Genomic DNA, 18,393 nt, shown 5'->3' with positions numbered 1-18,393 from the left:
ATGTTGTATTTAATATGTTCACATGTTACTTGACTTGACATAAATGGGAACGGGCCTGAGTCACGGCCAAGGATTGATTCTCTGACCTCCAAGTTTTAGGGCAAACATTTCAACTTCCGGACACCAAGCAGCTTTCTTAGAAGTATGTTGCAACATGCAACAAGCAAAAAAGCTTGTGTGTCCATCATTATTTTGGTTGCATCCATGGAGTAGCGCAGGTTAATTTTTTTAGGTGTATATAGGTATGAACGTTTTGTTGTCAGACATGTGTCCTACTCAAAGGGGCAAAGGGCTTTGACCGCCTAGCTAAACGCAAAAGCGTATTCTTCTTGTCCCTTTGGCTCATGTGAAGGGTGGGCGGGGAGTAGTTGGATGATGCGATACCCATGGGGATATTTTTCGATCTACACTTAAACTTTTACCCATGGGCATAACCTGCCTGTTCCTGGGGGTGCTCAAGCATCCCCAAATTCAACCCAAGCACCCCTAAAATCATGTCATTTTAAAAACTCTTTTCCATAATGAAGCACCGGATCGGCTTAAATATTATAAAAATGGCTAGATTAGAGGAAAACAAGGAAAACAAAACAAACATGTGAACAACACAGCGTCAGAAATACTCCACTGCCTTGAAATGGCTGAGTCCATTTGATTCCCAGCACTGCTCTGGAGCTAAGTTCCGGGTGAAACTGGGCCAAATCAGGTTTTCCAAAGGAAAAGCTCCGATTTTTTCTCAAATACATTTTAAATTTGCAACAACAAAAATCCAAAGAAAAACAAATAAGAATTATTGTGAAACTATAAATGAATTAATGTGAAAAGGTACAAATTAATATGTAATTTGTATAGGAATTACGCGCATTAAAAGGACAAAGTGTATTATTTGACCACTAGATGTTTCTGTATTGTGTAATGCAACCAAAAACTTGTTCAAGGAAGAAAACAAACTATGGAGACTTAAAGTGACAAATGCACAATTTACCTCCCATTTTCTTGCCAAGCCTTTTTGAGGTTTTTAGTTACCTGTAGCAGCAAGATTGCAAACAATCAGCTTATGTTATGTCAAATAAACGCGTAAGGACACTTTAGTAGTTCCGAATGGTACAGAGCTCCTTTAACAGGACCCATTCTTTTTATAAATAACAACTGAAGTTGAATGGGTTTTAATCTTTTATTATTTTGATGTTTAAAAACCCAAAAGTTCATTGAAAATGTGCTGTATGACTGATTTATTCAATCTTATAAATTGAAAATGGTGCTAAATTCTTGTCAATAAAAGTGTTGAAAAACAACATTTTATTCAACATAAATCTGTTTTTTCCTACTTGAAGTGTGTTGAAATGGGCATTGTAGAGGTACATGTTGGCCAAGGTAACATTTCTATGCCTGTGTGTCTCCACCCTGGCTGTCAGATGCCAGCATGCTGCCTAATCCATGCTCTGTAGTTGCGGACATTGGCGTAGACACCAGTCCGCCGCTGCCGAGCGCATCCCTCACCCCAGCTGACCACACCCACAGCCTGAAAACGTCCATCCACTTGGCAGGCCAGAGGACCACCCGAGTCGCCCTGATCACAACATGACAAAATTGTAAACTAAAAAATCTCCCTGTTGGGATTGTAAACAACTCTGTTCTCAACTTGAGCTCTCGGTCTCTATGCCCTAAAATCTAGGCACTTTTTTATTGTTGGTTACCTCACAAGCATCCTGTGTCCAGTCATCCCGGCCAGCGCACAACATGTTCATGGTGATCTTGTCCCCGTAGTAGTCAGTGCGGGAACACACACCAGGGTCCAGCAGGTTGACATGTGCCCGCCGCAAGGACTGTGAGTGGTACCACAAACCTTGCTTCTCCTTGCCGAAGCCAGCAATCTCACACGGGAGGCCTGCGGGATAGTCCTGGCCCTCCTCAGGCAGGCACACCCTGCGCACGCCCCGACTCTCTCTGGCACAGCGACCGTTTTGTTTGGGCTTCAGCTTTAGCAGGGCTAAGTCAGGTATAAGGGACTGTTTCCTAAACTGAGTGGACGGCTAGGTAGACTGTTGGTAAAAATGCTTACCGATGTCATTGTCGTAGTTTCCTTCTTGGTTGTTGAAATCTGGGTGAAGGATGATTTTGTCCACGCGGAACATCTGCTCGAGGGCATCACTCTGGTTGAGAACGCTCTTCCCGAGGCTCACTATAAAGCGCCGCTCGTTGACACGGGCTCTGCAGGATAAGTTTCTTTCATTTGGGTTCTAACAGAAAGTGACACAGCTGTTGTCCTACCCATCAGGGAAGCAGTGAGCAGCGGTGAGAACCCAGCAGGTGGCGATCAAGCTCCCCCCACAGCGGAAGACCTTCTCTTTGGATCTGCCGCGCCATAGAATAGCTGCCACCCACGGGTGCGTCTCCACCGGCGCCAAAGCCCCGCCCACGATCCGCATCTGCTTCCGCCACGAACGACGCCCGCATGATGCCATTGGTTCTGAGACAAGTAGAGATGTAGGAGTTGAATAAAAATACTTAATGTTCATGCTTCCAGAAAATTGAGTGAGGTGTGGACTTACTTAAGGTGGTTGTCTGTGGTGGTTGAGTGGATGTTGGCACTACAAAATATACATTTTCTCAACGATACTATGGACCTTTTTAGCAACAGGTGTGAGTGCAGAACTTACCTGTTGCTCTGGTGTACTCGCCATTGGTGGGCTGTGGCACTATGAATGGTTGGGCTATGGGTGCACAAGTGTTTTTACACCAAAATAATTTTCACAGACATTTGGAATTTCCAGTTACAAGTGTGCTTAAACAAAACACATACATAACTCAGAGAGACACTGAGGGATTTTACAATATTCCCATTGCAGCCGGTTATCCTTCCAAACGTTACACCAGGGACGACGCTTGAAGCGAATGTTTCTGTTGGTTCACAACACCAGTGATAATTTGATAACAAAGTAAGGATAATTTTAATCCTCTGAAGCAATCAAGAATGTATGTCTAGTTTGCTGCAGTGTCCTTCTGACCAGCAAGATATGGGTACCTGCAGAAGTTGTGTCTGCCAGCATGCACGTCCAAGGTCAGGTAGCGTTCCCTGCTGTCATCGTTCCAAGGCTCACAGCGATGACCGCTCTCAGACTTAGACTGGAACCCTCGGTAGTAAAGTCCGACGCCCTCATAGCAGTCTGAGACGATAGCTGAGAGGAGAAACTAAATTTCAGACAATGACAGTGTTTCTAAAGCCTAATCCAGTCCGTCTCAGGTCTGTGGCAGTTTAACTGCTTAGGCGTCAGCTTCTCCCTAACCATGCCTCGTAAACATTACTACCAGTTGGAAGCAACTGTGGACAGGTAGTAATCCAATTATTCATAAGGTGCTGCAGGGCAAAGGAAAAGCACAGACGCGCAGGAAAAGCACCGCACATATGCCAGACTGCATAATTTCTGGATGCAGTGTGTTTTAAGCATGAGAAAGAGCAACATGCAAGACAGTTTGGAAATTTGGCAAAGTTTGGACAGAAGGAGGTATTGTGTCTATTGTGGACAACATATATCCAACCCAATTTGGTTTTCAATTTAGAATTGTTTTAGCTTAGTGTTTGTTTGTTAGTTTATTCAACCAATAATCTTCACATAAAAATCATCAGAAATTGTCTCGTTGTCTCGCCTCAGTGAGAATTTTAAAATTTAACAACATTCAACATTTATAATATAAAACGAAAAACAGAAATTACAATTTACAATTATTAAAGATTCGGACAGCACTCGGGTAAAAACTGTTTGTAAACCTTTTAGTACCCTTGAATGACTTCAAGCGTCTACCGCTCCGTAACTGATGAAAATGATCATTACCAGGATGACTCTCATCCTTAAGAATATTTGAGGTATTTTTCAAAACTCTATCATTGTTTATAGATTCCAGGGATGGCAGACCGGTGCCCACAATCTTTTCCGCCGTGCGGATTACAGAATTGAACTTCGACAGATCTTTCTTTGTGATTCGACCAACCCAAACAATAATAGAATTTGCTAAAACACTTTCAATAATCGCACGATAAAAATTTACTAGGACTTAGTGGTCGAGACAATTGCTTTCCATTCTGTCCTCAAGTCCTTTTGACATCGGCAAATGTCTAAAGGTGAAGACCAAAAGAGCAAAAATAAACGTAAGACTTGGATGTTGTTGTCGTTTGTTGTGTTGTCACCTCTTTCACAGAAGGTTCCCTCAAAACCGTCCAGACACATGCAGAACATGTGTGTGCCCGTCACCAGACTAGGGACAGACGTTCCTCCATTTCGGCAGATTCCTGTTCATGGATTACAGCACATAGTTAATTTGAATAATGAAGGCTTTCCTGTCCCCATCCACTTTGTAGCAACCTGGGACATTCCCAGACAGATAGACAGTCTCTCCAGCTGTCATGGCCAGCATGGTCGCCGTGGCGACCGGCTGGCCACGCCCCCTGGGCACCAGCTGAAGCAGATCAGCTAATTGCGTGTGTGCTACTTAAGGCTGGGTTGTGGGTTTTGCGGGTGCTGGCTCATTACACATTTTCCCTTCTGTTATGCCCTGTCCTGTCTAGTTTGAGTCGGAGGAAACCTGTACTTGCCCATTCTGAGTGTAAGAATGTTTTTGTTCTGTTTTGTCCCGGCGTTTTCGACCACTTTTATTTTGTTAAATAAAAGTTTTGATCGTCACCGCAATTGAGTTCTCTCTTCCTGCCTCCTGCCTCCGTTCTGGTCCGGTCCACCCTCGTGACACCAGCAAGTCTTGGGTTGTCTTTGTGTTCTCGTTTCGGCTCGGGATTTTATACCTGTGGGCCAGGTTGGGTCACGAGTTTTTAGATCCGGTCGTACCTTAGTTCTCTTTTAAGGGCACGTGTCCTGAACATTTCTCCAGGAGGCATCTGGACCAGATACCCACTGTTACCCCTACTGTATGAGAGAGCAATAAGAGAGCAAAGGAACCCTATCCGACTGAAAATCACTCGCAAAACCTTTCAGTAAGTTGTTGTTATTGTCTTAAAGAGTAGACGAACTGAAGGTTTGACCGGGAAAATTCCCGAGTTGTTTTTCTTGCTACCTTACAAAATGTTTATTTTAATTAGGGAATACATGATTCAGTAAGTTCTTGAATGCTTTAAGTTCAAACAAATTTCACTCTTCTGCTGATGAGCAGCAGACATATCTTGGTCTTGACCTCTCAACCAAATGCCATGGAATCAGAGCATTTTCAATGAAAGACTTGAACTGGTATTTTGGTCCATTGGTCATCTGGGGAACAAACGCTTACTCAAAAAACAATGTTTGGAAAAAACTACTTTTTTGGGGTATAGGACAGATCCAGGCAACCCAGTCCTCAAGGGTCGCATGTCCTGCATGTTGATGAAGGTTTTTCAGCAGGAGTGTTAACGACCTCCTTAATGCTTGCTTATGAGCTGATAATTTGTATTACCTCAGTTAAAAAAAGAGAAACCTTCAAAAACATGCAGGACGTGAGACCCTCGAGAAATTGTGTTGCACACCTTTAGTAGAGGATTGACTGAACTGAAAATCATGTGTAGGAGTGGAATCTAAAACCCACGCACTCAAACAGGATAAAATCGTTCCGCTAAAAAAATAAACGATCTTTGAATCATAATCTGACAGGACAAGGTTTGTATCCAGTCGTGTTTTATAAATTACACAGGTCGTTGAAGGACAGTATATTACCGCCCATTGCCCATTTTGACGTTGGACATGTTGACATGGTGCTCTTGTGGTAAGTAAAACAAAATGAATATATGGCTGAAGTTAAAAAACTTCTTTGTATAGAAGATTCTTCAAGCTAAACCCAATATGTAGCCTTTGTGACACGTAACAAACCTCAGACCACCACCAACTATTTACTGGACAGTTCCATAGAGCCCCAAGACAGTCCATGGCTTCCAATCCATGGCTGAGTGTCTTGGTGTGTATACTAGACCTTGAAGTGTTTGGTGTTGTCACCTATTTCGCAGAAGGTTCCTTCAAAACCGTCCACACATATGCAGAACATGTGTTTTCCCGTCGCCAGACTAGGGACGGACGTTCCTCCATTTTGGCAGATTCCTGTTTATGGATCATAGCACATTAGATGCAACCCGTGGGGCTCATACCTGCTCAAACGCGTCCCGACTTGAGGCCGACCCACCTGAACTCCACGACGATGAAAAAACTGTCTGCCGTTGCGGTCGTTTTTTCCAAAGGGACTGATTTTGAGGGTAGGACAAAAAGCAAATGTTATTAAAAATCTGGACAACCAGCGACCAGAGGACCGACCCAAGCTGCTTACGCTGGTGCCACCTATGGACGAGGAGCAAGACGTCTGCGCCAAAAGGACTAACGCCACAGCTCGCAGCATCGTTTCTTCCATATCCAAGGATCGTGTGGGTGGGGAAATGAGAAGGGGGCCTCCCAGGAAGTTGAAAAACACACTCAAAGACACAAAGACATAAATGTTTGTTAGTAGACCATAATGTACCTCTCAACCCTGACTGACTAAAATGTGCAAATATAAAGCTAAAGAAAATCTAATTTCTAACCCCAAATAGTTTTTTTATTGAAAATAGAAGCTTCCCCTCTTGAAAAGGTTTAAAGGTTTATAATTTTGGTGACTTTGAGTGTCTGTAGGTTTTATTGTTTGTTGTGCTTTGTAGCACTCATTTTTGGTTGCACTACTCCAATATTTACCATATTTTAATGTTTTTCACCTTTAAAAGAGTAAGTCCCTGGTGAGACTCAAATGTGCATTAGTCTAGGGTATGCATGTTTTGTGTCCCTTAAGGGCTTTTCTCATTCTTTGCGCACGCACACACACACACAGTGTCCCCAAAACTTGTTTGTAAGGAAATACTGGAGATTAGAGCCATTGCTGTCCTTGTTTTCAGGTAGCTCCCTAAGAACAACTGAGTAGCCCGCGTACAAGTTCTGAAAATAACTCATTGTCATTTTCTAGTTAATTTGATTTATAACTGAAATTATGTTTTTGTTGTTGACTTACATTTTAATAATTAACCTGGTGATAACATAGTAACAAAATAATAATAATAAATTGTTATAATGAATGTATATCAAAGGGGTAGCCTAGTCATGCCAATCAATAACAAAAGCTAGCTCTCAGCTTCAAAAAGGCTGGTGACCCTTTCTCTACACAATAAAGCGACATCAAGTGGTCAAATGATACACACTATACCATCCAAATTTGTGTCAACAATTTTACATTGTACAAACTCAACATTTATTTGAGATAACATGAGCCTCACTTAAAGGAAAATGATATAATTGTCTGCCATCTTGCTGCTATGGGTCCCCCAAAACCTTAAAAAGGCTGGGGTAAAAAAGAGAAGTAAAATTGTGTGTGTTTTGGTCATTTTGAGTCTCTGTTTATTGTATTCTTCCTTCGTTTTCAGTTGCGCTACCCGATACAGCAAGCTCTTGTGGTTAAATAATACACACTGTCCCTTTAAAAGCTCGGTTGATTGAATTTGCAATCTGCGGAAAACACTAATCATTAAACAAAATATACAGTGCTCAGTGAAATTATTGCCCCCCAATAACTATTAGTCATTTTGCCACATTTCAGGCTTCAAAGATCAAAAGTTCTATTTTCTAAGAATCAACACGAGAGACAAGATTGTTAAGTGGATCCAAATTATTTCAAGGGCTTTCTCCTTGACATTCTTCCACAATGGACATTGTCCCACCTCAGCTGTGTATGCCTGCAGGTCACCCAGTGTGATCATGTGTCTCTTGGTTGCTTCTCTGATTAGTTTTCTCATTATTTGGGCCAAAGGTTTAGCAGGACAGCCAGGTATTGGTAGGTTTGGAGTGATTTTATGCTTCCTTTCTTGAGATATTGTTGCCATCACAGAAAACTGGAAGATTTGTAAAGATGGAAAAATCTTCTTATATCCAATTCCTGCTTGGAACTTTTACTTTACTTTTTAAACATTATTCAATATGTGCCTAGTGTGTTCTTTGGTCTTCACAATGGTGTCTGTTCTGTAGCATCTCATTTCACAGACCCCTGAGTCCATCACAGAGCAGTTGCAGGATAATGAAATGAAATGATCTGCATTTATATAGCGCTTTTCAAGTCATTGAAGACTTCCCAAAGCGCTTTACAATGTGCTTCACATTTTGCCCATTCACACACACAGTCACACACCAATAGCGGCCGTGCAGCCATGCAAGGCGCCAACCTGCTTATTGGGGGCATTAGGGATTCAGAGTCTTACCCAAGGACACTTCGATATGTAAAACGGAGGAGCCGGGATTCGAACTGCGATCTCATGATCCTGAGCTGCTGCTGCATTTTCATTGTTAGTCATTAAGGTCGACATTGTAACATTCAGAAGTCATTTGGCCGAGCTGACTGGTCAAGTTGGCCGAGCTGAAAGAACAGGGGGGCAATATTTTTGCAACACCTTGTTTTCAGTTTTTCGTTATAAAAATAATATGAAATATTGAATTTGTGTGGTTGGTCCTTTTAATATTACATCCTACACAGTTTTTTTCCAACAAAGATTGAAAAAACAGTAATGTCTGTTTTTACCAATTGCATTAAACTAGGATTACAAGATACTTGTGATTCTGAATTTTTTCATCTTTAGCTGAGGAATTTTGGCTTCATTGTGCCGTGTCTTAAAAAACAGATGGGGAAAAAAATATACAAATTCGATCCCGGAAGCTTACACCTGAGATCCTGCTCCTGGCAAGTGATGCCTTCATAGACAGTCAGAATTCAGACCGTCCACATTTGACACATAATAAACACCAAAGTTGATACATGTGACTTTTTTTTGGTCACTTAGAATATTTTATGTTTTTATATTTATTAAGAATTTTTTGAGTCCAATTTAAAGTATAGAAGAAAATAAGTACGTTCCTTTAAATAAATTGACTTAAGTGATTCCAATTACGGTGACCTCAAATTGTGTGGGCAATTCCCTGCAGTTTGTACGAAAAAACTTCAAAATCCCCAGTCACAATGAGGATAAGCGATTCGGTTTAGCTAAAAAAGTAGGGGGAAAAAACACATCAGGTAACGTCAACAATTTTTGTCCGGGCAAACCCTGAACGCCTCCTCATCACCGGTCTGGACTGTCTGTCAGTTGTTAAACGTGCGAGATTCTAGTTCGCGAACTGGAATCGATAGCGCCTTGAAATGGGAAGCGGCGACAGTAAACTTCACTTCAGAAAAGCTGTTATCCAGCTGACCAGCACAACGCAGGTCAGAAAAACACGCATCGGAACCGGAATAGTTTCAGTTAGAGTCGTGGGTTGCAAACAGCTGTCAAATCATGACGCGCGAAGCTGCACATTTTTTGCTTGCGAGACTTAAAAAAAACTTGTGATCAACTAGCAATTGTGAGAAAAGCCAGTTGACTACAAGTATATTTTACTGACAGACTTGCAAGTTGGGCAACTGTATGTTTCTTGACGGAAGCACTTGACACGTAACGTGACTACAGGGTCCGTACGGGTGCTTGAAATCTTTTAAAATTCCTACATTTTAATGATGTATTTTCAAGGATTGAAAACTGCTTGAACTATGATTGAAGTGGTTGTAGTTGCTTGAAATTGTTGCCATGTTCTTATAACCAGTCTGCCGACTGATGACACCAACCCTACTCTCTGGTGGTTTGCTTTGCAATTGCATTTCTTCCTTCATGATTAAAGGAGGTGTGTGTGAGAGTAGGTATAGTGTGTGAGGGTGGGTTTCACATAAATCAGCTGATGTTTGCAGATGACAATGCTTTGGTGGCTGACTCTGCAGAAGGACTGAGTGTTTTGGTTGTGGAGTTTGATAGTGTCTAAGAGAAGGAAGCTTAAGGTGAATGCTGATAAAGGCTTGCATGGCACAGCAACTTACCCCTTGTTGGGCTATGTCAGATTGGGAAGAGCGAATTGTAGTGAATGTTTGGTAAACGTGTTTTTTACTCTAACAACTTTCCCTTAGGGGGATATTGCTTCGGTATATTGATTGATAATTAATGGCAGCAGTCATTAGTTTGTCTGGCATTGTCCAATGAAGCATCGTCATGCTACACCTAAACAAGGCATTGATGCTAGGTCCTTAGCTTGGCCTTCCAAGCCAGGACCTTAACTTGGCTTTTATTGCTAGGACCTTAATTTGGCAACGGCATCTACTTCACGGCCAGAAACTTCTGGCCGTAGCAAGGCTTTGATGCCAGGTCCTTAGCTTGGCCTTGAAGCTAGGTCCTTAGCTTGGCCTTGCTTTGATGCTAGGTCCTTAGCTTGGCCTTTGATTTTTGCATTCCGGAGATGGAATAAGAGCTTGCTCTGTCCACTCCACGCATCGGCCCGGTATTGCAGTACCTCCGGGAACGGTGCATTCGCAATGATCGCAGCAAGGCTTTTGGGCTAGGACCTTAGCTTGGCCTTTTGGCTGAGAGTAAGTGTCCCGGCTCCTAGGCTTTGTAGCGTATTATGAACTGACCGATAACGGATAATGGATAATGAATAACGAAGATAGATCAATAACCCTTTAAAAAAAAACACACCTAAACAAGGTACTATGAAATGTGTATCAGTGCAAGGATAATGTGTAAATTATGGACATTTAATATGGACGATGCAAAAATAAGATCACGTTTCTCAGTGGTAAATTGTATTGGGATCTTACTGCAACTGAAAATGTAAGCTACCCAACAGTTATATGGGAGGAGATTTGTCTCTAAAATATTTGTACACATATTGATATACTGTATTTGCAATTTACCCAAGCTCCCCAAAACATATGTCTTGATAAAGAAACATGCAAGGTTAAAAATTCTAAATATAAAAACACAATTATGTTTCAAGATCTGCAAAATACACCGGGATCATACCGGACTTCTTCTTTTAATGGTACTGGAGAAATTGAAAAAGGTCTTTGAAAGTTGTTAAATAGGGCTTGAATTTGGCCATGAAAAAGGTATATGAACCCTTTGGCTAGAATGTCCCTGTCAGTCATTTTCAAATTGGACTTTTGTGTTTATTTTATGTTGCACTTGTCGGCTACCTGTAAAATTTCTGACGGCCTTCAGCACCCCCACAACCCTACTTAGGATAAGCGGTGCAGATTATGTATGGAGTCATATCTTTGTTGATAAAAATTGCATTTTTTTCGCTTTCCGTATTGGAAAACAAACACATTTTTTGCCAAATCTTTGTCTACATTAACTTTGTATTCAACAATTCAAATGTATAAACACACTCTAAAGCATGCAAAATATGAAAAAATAGAACATGTTTTGGCATAAAATCGCTCTTTATTCAGGGCTAAAAAAGAATGTTTCACATAGGGCCAAAACGCCAACCCGAGCTCCCAAAAAGATGGGAAAACAATGACATGTACGTGCATGATTTCAGCCAGAAGATGGCATGAACACCCCCTTCTAAGAATATTTGTGTCATGTTTATCCTCATACAGTAACCATATCATTTTCCATTTTTAAACATTTTTTAAAAAGTGTCAGAGAGCCACTAGGAAGCGCCAAAGTGCTGTTTGCGGATCCAGAGCCGCTTTTTGAACATTATTGTTGGTGTTGTGTCACAGGTGGATGTAGTAATGTTAGAACAAATAGTGAGCAGCCAAAATGCAGCTAACTGGTTAAAATTACACACAGGGGGCTAACTGGGGCTACCTGGGACGGTTGATAAAAGGCGGCTTCAGCCTCGGCAGAAAACCGCGTGGCTGGTCGACAAAGGCACGCAGCAAGCAGCCATGCTAATGTAGAACCAACAACGAAAAACTGCAATGACAACAAACACCAAAAGACCAATGGACACGGCAGGCTAGGCGGTTAGCCGGCCAAAGAACTCTGCGCAGTAAGTGGGGGTTAAGCTGCAGCAAACAAAACAAGAAGCCTTCGGCAGTCCTGAAAATAACAGGGAACCGAGAGACTCGCGCCTAAAAAGATAAAACACAATTGCACCCCTAAAAGAAGGAGAAGTCAAATAAGGAACATACACTGTAATAGCGGCAGGTTAACTAACCTTAAGCAGCTTTTTGAAGCAAGTAACTCTGACAAAATAGTCACAAGGCCCTTAGCACCAGGTTAAGTAAAGTTCTAATGCAATTGCTGTTCACTGCAATCACCGTCTGTTTTGGGGCTGCCTTATATGTTGTGTTAATGGAATTCACCATTTTAAAAGTCTTGTGTTCATTCGATGACATCGCAGCTCTAGAGGATATAAGCCAAATGGTCAACTTTGAGACTAAATATTCCCCGTGTTGGAATATTTTGCAACATGCAAGCACGATTAACAGACCGAAAAAGAACTGGGCTGACAACATTAAGGAATGGACTGGACCAAAACAGGCCAGGATTTGTCATCAGTGGAGAAGGCTGTCCAGAGTTGCGTCCTCATTGGTGCCCCGACGACCCATGGGGTTAAGTGAGCCGTGAACCATGAATCTGCGTGATTGTAGGGGGTAACACTACACGCTCTGTGATTAAATCAAAGCAAAATATTTCAGAATACCTTTAAACCAATTAGAGGAATTGAAACTTCGTGTTGAGGAAGAGATTTTTATTCCCTACCCCCCAAAAAAAGAAAAACTAGAGTTGTCTGATACTATGTTATACCAGTTCTATATTGATACCTAAACCTCGATTAGCCATTGATACCAATACCAGGTAATGATACTATAACAACCGTTGCTATTGTTGTAAAATAGTCCAAAATAGTCCCAAACAGCAACGAAACCTTGAGCCTGTAAAACTGGCCGGAATATTGTTGAGAAAATTATATTTAATTTTAATTATAGTTTACTTGACAAAATTCAGGAGAGAAGACATCAATTAATGTTGAACTTGCAAAATGAACAGTCAAGTCACATTTATATGTGTAGCTCTTAATCTCAAGATGTCTCAAAGGACTGCACAGGTTACAATTACACCATCCCTTGATGTTAAACCAACATGCGGGCAAGGAAAAACTCAAAACCTCAACATTAAGAAAGTAAGAAACCTTGAGAAGGGGCTTCACAAGTGGGTGAAAACCACTTCAGATAAGAAATGGCCCTAAAGGTCCTCTCTTTGAGCCCTATCTTTTGGTTACATAAGCAGATCCAACCTAAAGGGCATGGGAACCAAAGAACAGTAACATTATTGGCCTATAGTGACAATGATGCAAACAGTGCATAATAGTCCAAAGAACAGTGCGCAATAATAGTCAAAATAACTAAATGGCATCCTATGCAATCTCCCTTGCAGGTGTTCAACATTAAAAACAGAACAAACATATGATTATAAAAAAAGAATGATTTTGACATTAAACTTTCCCTCAACTGTTATTTTCCTGATCTGTGACTGCACTCTGCTCAACCAGCAAATACGAAAATGTGGCCCCTGACTGAAATGAGTTTGACACAACCCATCTAGAGCCATCGTCTAACTTTCCAAGTTTATGTGTTTGTGCACAGCCCGTGGAAGCGTCTGACGATGTTTTCTGGGAGCAGTTTTGGTTTGAGCCATCAATGTCAATCCAGGATGTCTTCGCCTTAGTTCCGGCGGCCGAGATCCGAGCTCTGAGGGAGGAGTCACCGTCAAACCTGGCAACCTTGTGCTACAAGGTGTGTGCAGATTTAAGTTTGAAAATCCCAATACAGTAATGCCTCTTTATACGAGCACCTCTAAATACATGAATTTCATATGCAATCTTGCTCGCTATATACGAACAAAAAAATCAAATTTACAAGCAATCTCGGAGCCTGCTACTTGAGACGGCTCTAGACCGTTGATCGCTTGTGACGGCTCACTGCCAGCATCAGCTTGTCCAGTTTGTGCATGCAAACTACTGCAGGCAAAAACAAAGTGCAGTGGATTTTTGTGTGTGTGTAAATTCATTTAAAGTTAGAGTAACTTTAATTTTAGGTGTACAGTATCACGTACCATCAACAGTCTCTCAATCTTGTTCCTGTCAACTTTTGCCAATTGCTTCCCTTAATAATGATTGCAAATGCTCCTATTAAGTGATGATGAACCATACACACACAATGCGGCACCTATTTACTCACAGCAATATTATTATAAATCTATAATGACATCGTTGTCTGCTACCAGTGACCAAGATGATTAGAGCCAAAATGGGCAAGACAAGATCAATATTTATATATGTATATATATGTATATATATATATATATATATATATATACACACACACAGTGTTCATTTTACCTCTGAAAAGTGATGGGTCCCGGGGACTCGCATGCTCAAAAATCTATGGGTCCCAACAGAGATCTGTGGGTCCCAAAAATTTAGTGTTATTGAGGTTGAAATTGTAAATCGGTGACAAATATATATAATAAAAATCTATATATTCATTCAGTTTTAAACATCAAATCATTAATTCATTTTCTGCATCAAATTATTGTTGGTAATATACCGATTAAAGGGATGACCACAAACCTGTCTTTTTTTCATTTTCTCCTTTTATACTTCCTTTTTTTCTTAAATTCTTTATACAACATAATAATTCGTAATATAATGCATCAAAGCAAGTGAGCCGTTTGAAAGCCGACTCTCTTGAATGAGTTGAACCGAAAAAGCCAGTTCTCTAAAAAGAGACGGACTTTTCACTACACAACTCGAGATCGGCGTGCAGACGAAAACTTGAACCGTGAGACCAAAACAACATCTGCCGGATCTGCCTGACAAAAAGTTTGGAGTGCGGTAAATCTTTGTTTAAAAATAAGTAATCGGGTCATAATGACAATTTTTTGTCCGAAAAGTTGCGTCCTGGGGAGCACGTTGATTTGAGACTATGCGTCCCCTGCAAAGATGATGTGTCTAGGACGCAGGGACACGGGCAAATGAGAACACTGTGTGTATATATATATATATATATATATATATATATATATACTTTTTTTTATTTTATTTTTTTTTTTTTTTTTTATTGTATTTTCAGGTAAAATAATTGTTTTTTTGGCATTAACAAATTGAAATGATCAAAAACCATATCAAATATGGAGAACACGTATAAACAGGTAAGCGATATCTGTCACTCTCCCTCGCAAACGGCTCAGCTGCCATTCCCTTCCCTGCCCCTTTCTTTGCACCACACGCAAACCTTCATTAAAGCGACTGACTCCGGGGTAGGTGTCCATAATAAACTCACATTTTATTTTGTTAATTTCATCTTATTCATCTTATTGCTGTATTTTGTTTTATGTTTAATTACCGTTTGAATGTGTTTTTAGTGATCAGGAAGATGTGTTTTCTATTTAGGATGAACTGGGATGCTTTCAGGAGGCCAGGAACGCCCAATTAGATATTAAACGTTTCATATCGGGAAAATTCGGTAGTTACACGGGCAATTCGAGCTACAAGCACAATACTGGAACAAATTGAGCTCGCATGAGGAGGTACCACTGTAATCAAGTTTCGGACTGGTTGAGTACAAAGTCTGACATCACTTTCTGTGGCAGCTGGTGGAGAAGTTGTCACAGGCGGCGGGCACCCGGTGCCCGTCAGAACGCGAACGGATGACCGCATTAAACTGTGTGCGCTTGTTGACACGGGTACTTCCCTTCATTTTCGAAGACGCCGATTGGCGAGGCTTCTTGTGGGCCGGCCTGCCCCCCGCTCAACAGAATGTAAGCCCCTTTCTACCCTTTTTCTGTCTGTTATCTCTTACCAATGTTGAGTGTGTTACTGAGAAATAGTAATATGTTACATTTGCTTGTTAGTTCATTTGACAAGTAACTCAGTTACCACCCAGTTACTGAGAGCAAAAAGTAGCTCATTACTCTGAAAGTAAAGATCCAGTTACAAATTACCGTGTATACAGAAACCGACCCCTCTAATACTGCTTTAAAATAGCCACATAATAAAAATTATCTATTTATGTATGTACATGTATAATTACCTTTGGAAGCATTGAACTGTTTATATTCCTTAGCTTGTAAAATCTTGACAGCTTGCAAACAAACACTTAGCTGAGACACTCCATAACTGTTTTGTCTCTGGGCTTTAAACCACTCAAAGATCTCCTTCTCCATTTTTGGATGGTTTCAAATACTTTTGGTGTATTGCAAAGATAATTGTAGAAATAAACGGAAAAAATAGAGCACACTTTTACTGTAAATCATGTTTACCCCATTAAATGATTTTTTTTTGTTCCTGTATAAGCCACACACCCTCCCCACATGCAGCCTATCATGCGCATTAAAGCTGGCTCCCTGATTTCAGTATTTTATAGTTGTAAATTTGGCTTAGACCCAAGTCTAAACGTTAGGAAGAATATCTACATGAGGAGAAATTCAGCGTCTACGTACTCGGTGCTTGAGCCGGCACCACCATGACTGTATCAAGTTTTAGTATTTAGGTAGATATAAATACGCCCACCCATTCTACATTGTTGCTGGTGGATTGAGGGTTGTTTATGACAAAATAAATGTGGGATTGTTAAGCAGCCGAGGAGAACATAGCAATTTTTGGTCTGCATTTAATGGGTAACGCTTCATATGGTAAGAACAGTTACTGAATTCTAACACTACTTGTTACTGAGAAGGTTTCTTGCTTTCCAGGAACCCGTTCCTTTTTCAAGCGTTGGTCCCAACACTTTGCTTAGACTTTTCTAGACCCCTATCAAAAAACCTTTCTCTTATTTAAAACACCATATTCACTCCTTGTTCTCCGTTTACCTACTTGGGGGAGGCACAGCCCAAACACAGTTTGTTTTGTTCACCCAAGACTACAAATCCTACCCTATGGAACCGTCTTTGTACGAATGAATTCTTTCTTTCACAAGTAATGGTTGTTCAATCACAGTATCCTGTTTCTGTATGCTTTGTGTTTCCTGCAACTTCGCCAGGATGACGAGGGGGGCCCACAGGCAGGTCGGCCCCTGGCAGAATCGCTCCTCCTGGCCATCGCAGACCTCCTTTTCTGTCCCAATCTCACCGTCCAAGGCCGCAAGCGTGTTGGACAGGTAAATAGTTCTGTTATTTATAATGCACTTCAAACAAGAAGCTAGGCTCAGGGTTCATACGAGTGCTTGAAATCCTTAAAAATGCTTATATGTTATGTTGTGTTTTCAAGGATTAAAAAGTGGTGACATTTTGGGTGAAGTTATAGTAAATGCTTGGAATTGTTGCCAGGTCTCTCAACAAGTCTGGTTAAAAATGACACTGACACTGCTCTCTGGTGGCTTAGCTTTTCCATTACATTTATTCTTCTCTAATGATTAACGCCAGCTGGCAATAGTTTGTACGACATGATTCTATAAAGGTTATTAGCTCTCTTCCTGTTGTGCCGAAGAGGACGGATGCATGCTACACCTAAAAAGGGCAATATGAAATGTGTATTAGCGAAGGATTACTTATCAATCATTGACGTTCATAATGGGCCATGCAAAAATTTAAGTTTGCGTCTCCCATTGATAAACTGTAACGGAAAGAACTTCCTGAAACTGAAAATGTAGGCTTTCATTTTTGCCCAACATCTACATGGAGAGAGATTTGTCTCAAAAATATTTACAAGCTTATAGTTTGGATCCATATTTACGTATTACTCAAGATCTAAAAATCATATGTTTTGATGAATGCACGTGCAAGAATAAAAATGTCCTTTGTGAATCTGCAATATACATGATTTACAACAGATTTAGTTTCTTAATGGTACTAGAGAGTTTGTAAAATCAGCTTTAAAAGTCTTAAAAATGCTTTTAATGGGCCATGGAAAAGATGTGCGAAACCTGTAGGCTAACCATCAGGCAAAACATTGCTAGTTTCCACTGTTTATTTTGTGTTAGCCCTGCAGCTAAAGCTAACAAGGTGTGTTGTTTGCTCACACTGTTAAACTACATATTAGTTTATGGAAGGGGTGTCAAACTCATTTTAGCTTAGTGGCTACGTGGTAGAAAAACATTCTCACTTGAAAATTATTTGCAAAAAAATTGTGCTTTAGCTGGAGGGCTGGGGAACTTTCAGAGGCTCACAAATAAATTAGGATAATGAATCAGGGGTGTAACATTTGATTATGAAATTATTATTGTTTTTTTTCCTTGATAGTTTTTCCTTGACTAAAATGTAAAAATCTCTTGTTGTCCATATCAAATGTACATTTGTCATGTAAGTAAGAAACATATGAGTTATTTCGATCACAATTTATTTAACTCTGACAAACTAATGCAACGTAAAAGTGACAAATTAGCACACAAACACTACTTTAAGTCCAAATGTTTTACAGGATTGATTTAATGATACAAAAGTCCTTTCTACTTTTAATTAATTTTTTCATGAAAGTCTCTACCTACATTTGGGATTTTTGCGGTTTACATTTATTGTAGAAAGAAGATAAGGTTTTAACTTCTGGAAAGACACCCAGGTGAAATCTTTTAATTATTAATCCAGATGCTAATTCATTTTGCAATGAC

The 18,393-nt window shown here is 40.5% G+C and overlaps 2 protein-coding genes and 1 pseudogene across 3 annotated transcripts in view; 2 read left to right on the top strand and 1 right to left on the bottom strand.

The window, feature by feature from the left end:
- Positions 1 to 1,408: 1,408 nt before the first annotated feature.
- On the bottom strand, positions 1,409 to 6,372 carry LOC148346966 (urokinase-type plasminogen activator-like). Its single transcript, XM_088323227.1, has 10 exons — positions 6,292 to 6,372; positions 6,151 to 6,208; positions 5,967 to 6,068; positions 3,023 to 3,176; positions 2,801 to 2,898; positions 2,550 to 2,588; positions 2,269 to 2,467; positions 2,060 to 2,208; positions 1,695 to 1,987; positions 1,409 to 1,567 (listed from the first exon to the last, which is right to left on the bottom strand). Exons 1-10 carry the CDS (start codon positions 6,370 to 6,372, stop codon positions 1,409 to 1,411), a joined length of 1,332 nt encoding a protein of 443 aa, XP_088179353.1.
- A 2,681-nt stretch (positions 6,373 to 9,053) lies between these two features.
- LOC148346964 (protein HID1-like) overlaps positions 9,054 to 18,393 on the top strand; it is a 30,111-nt gene continuing 20,771 nt past the window's right edge. For both annotated transcript variants that reach the window (XM_088323396.1, XM_088323395.1), the window contains exons 1-4: positions 9,054 to 9,231; positions 13,435 to 13,584; positions 15,443 to 15,610; positions 16,831 to 16,947. In XM_088323396.1, coding sequence (XP_088179522.1) covers positions 9,166 to 9,231; positions 13,435 to 13,584; positions 15,443 to 15,610; positions 16,831 to 16,947 — 501 coding nt within the window. In that variant the 5' untranslated portion in view covers positions 9,054 to 9,165. The remainder of the gene's footprint in view (positions 9,232 to 13,434; positions 13,585 to 15,442; positions 15,611 to 16,830; positions 16,948 to 18,393) is intronic.
- LOC148346965 (U2 spliceosomal RNA) lies at positions 10,225 to 10,362 on the top strand (annotated as a pseudogene).

The sequence above is a fragment of the Urocampus carinirostris genome, chromosome 19 (assembly GCF_059441175.1).
Source record: "Urocampus carinirostris isolate Australia breed hairy pipefish chromosome 19, RoL_Ucar_1.0, whole genome shotgun sequence".
Lineage (NCBI taxonomy): Eukaryota > Metazoa > Chordata > Actinopteri > Syngnathiformes > Syngnathidae > Urocampus > Urocampus carinirostris.
This window is presented reverse-complemented; position numbering and strand designations above follow the sequence as displayed.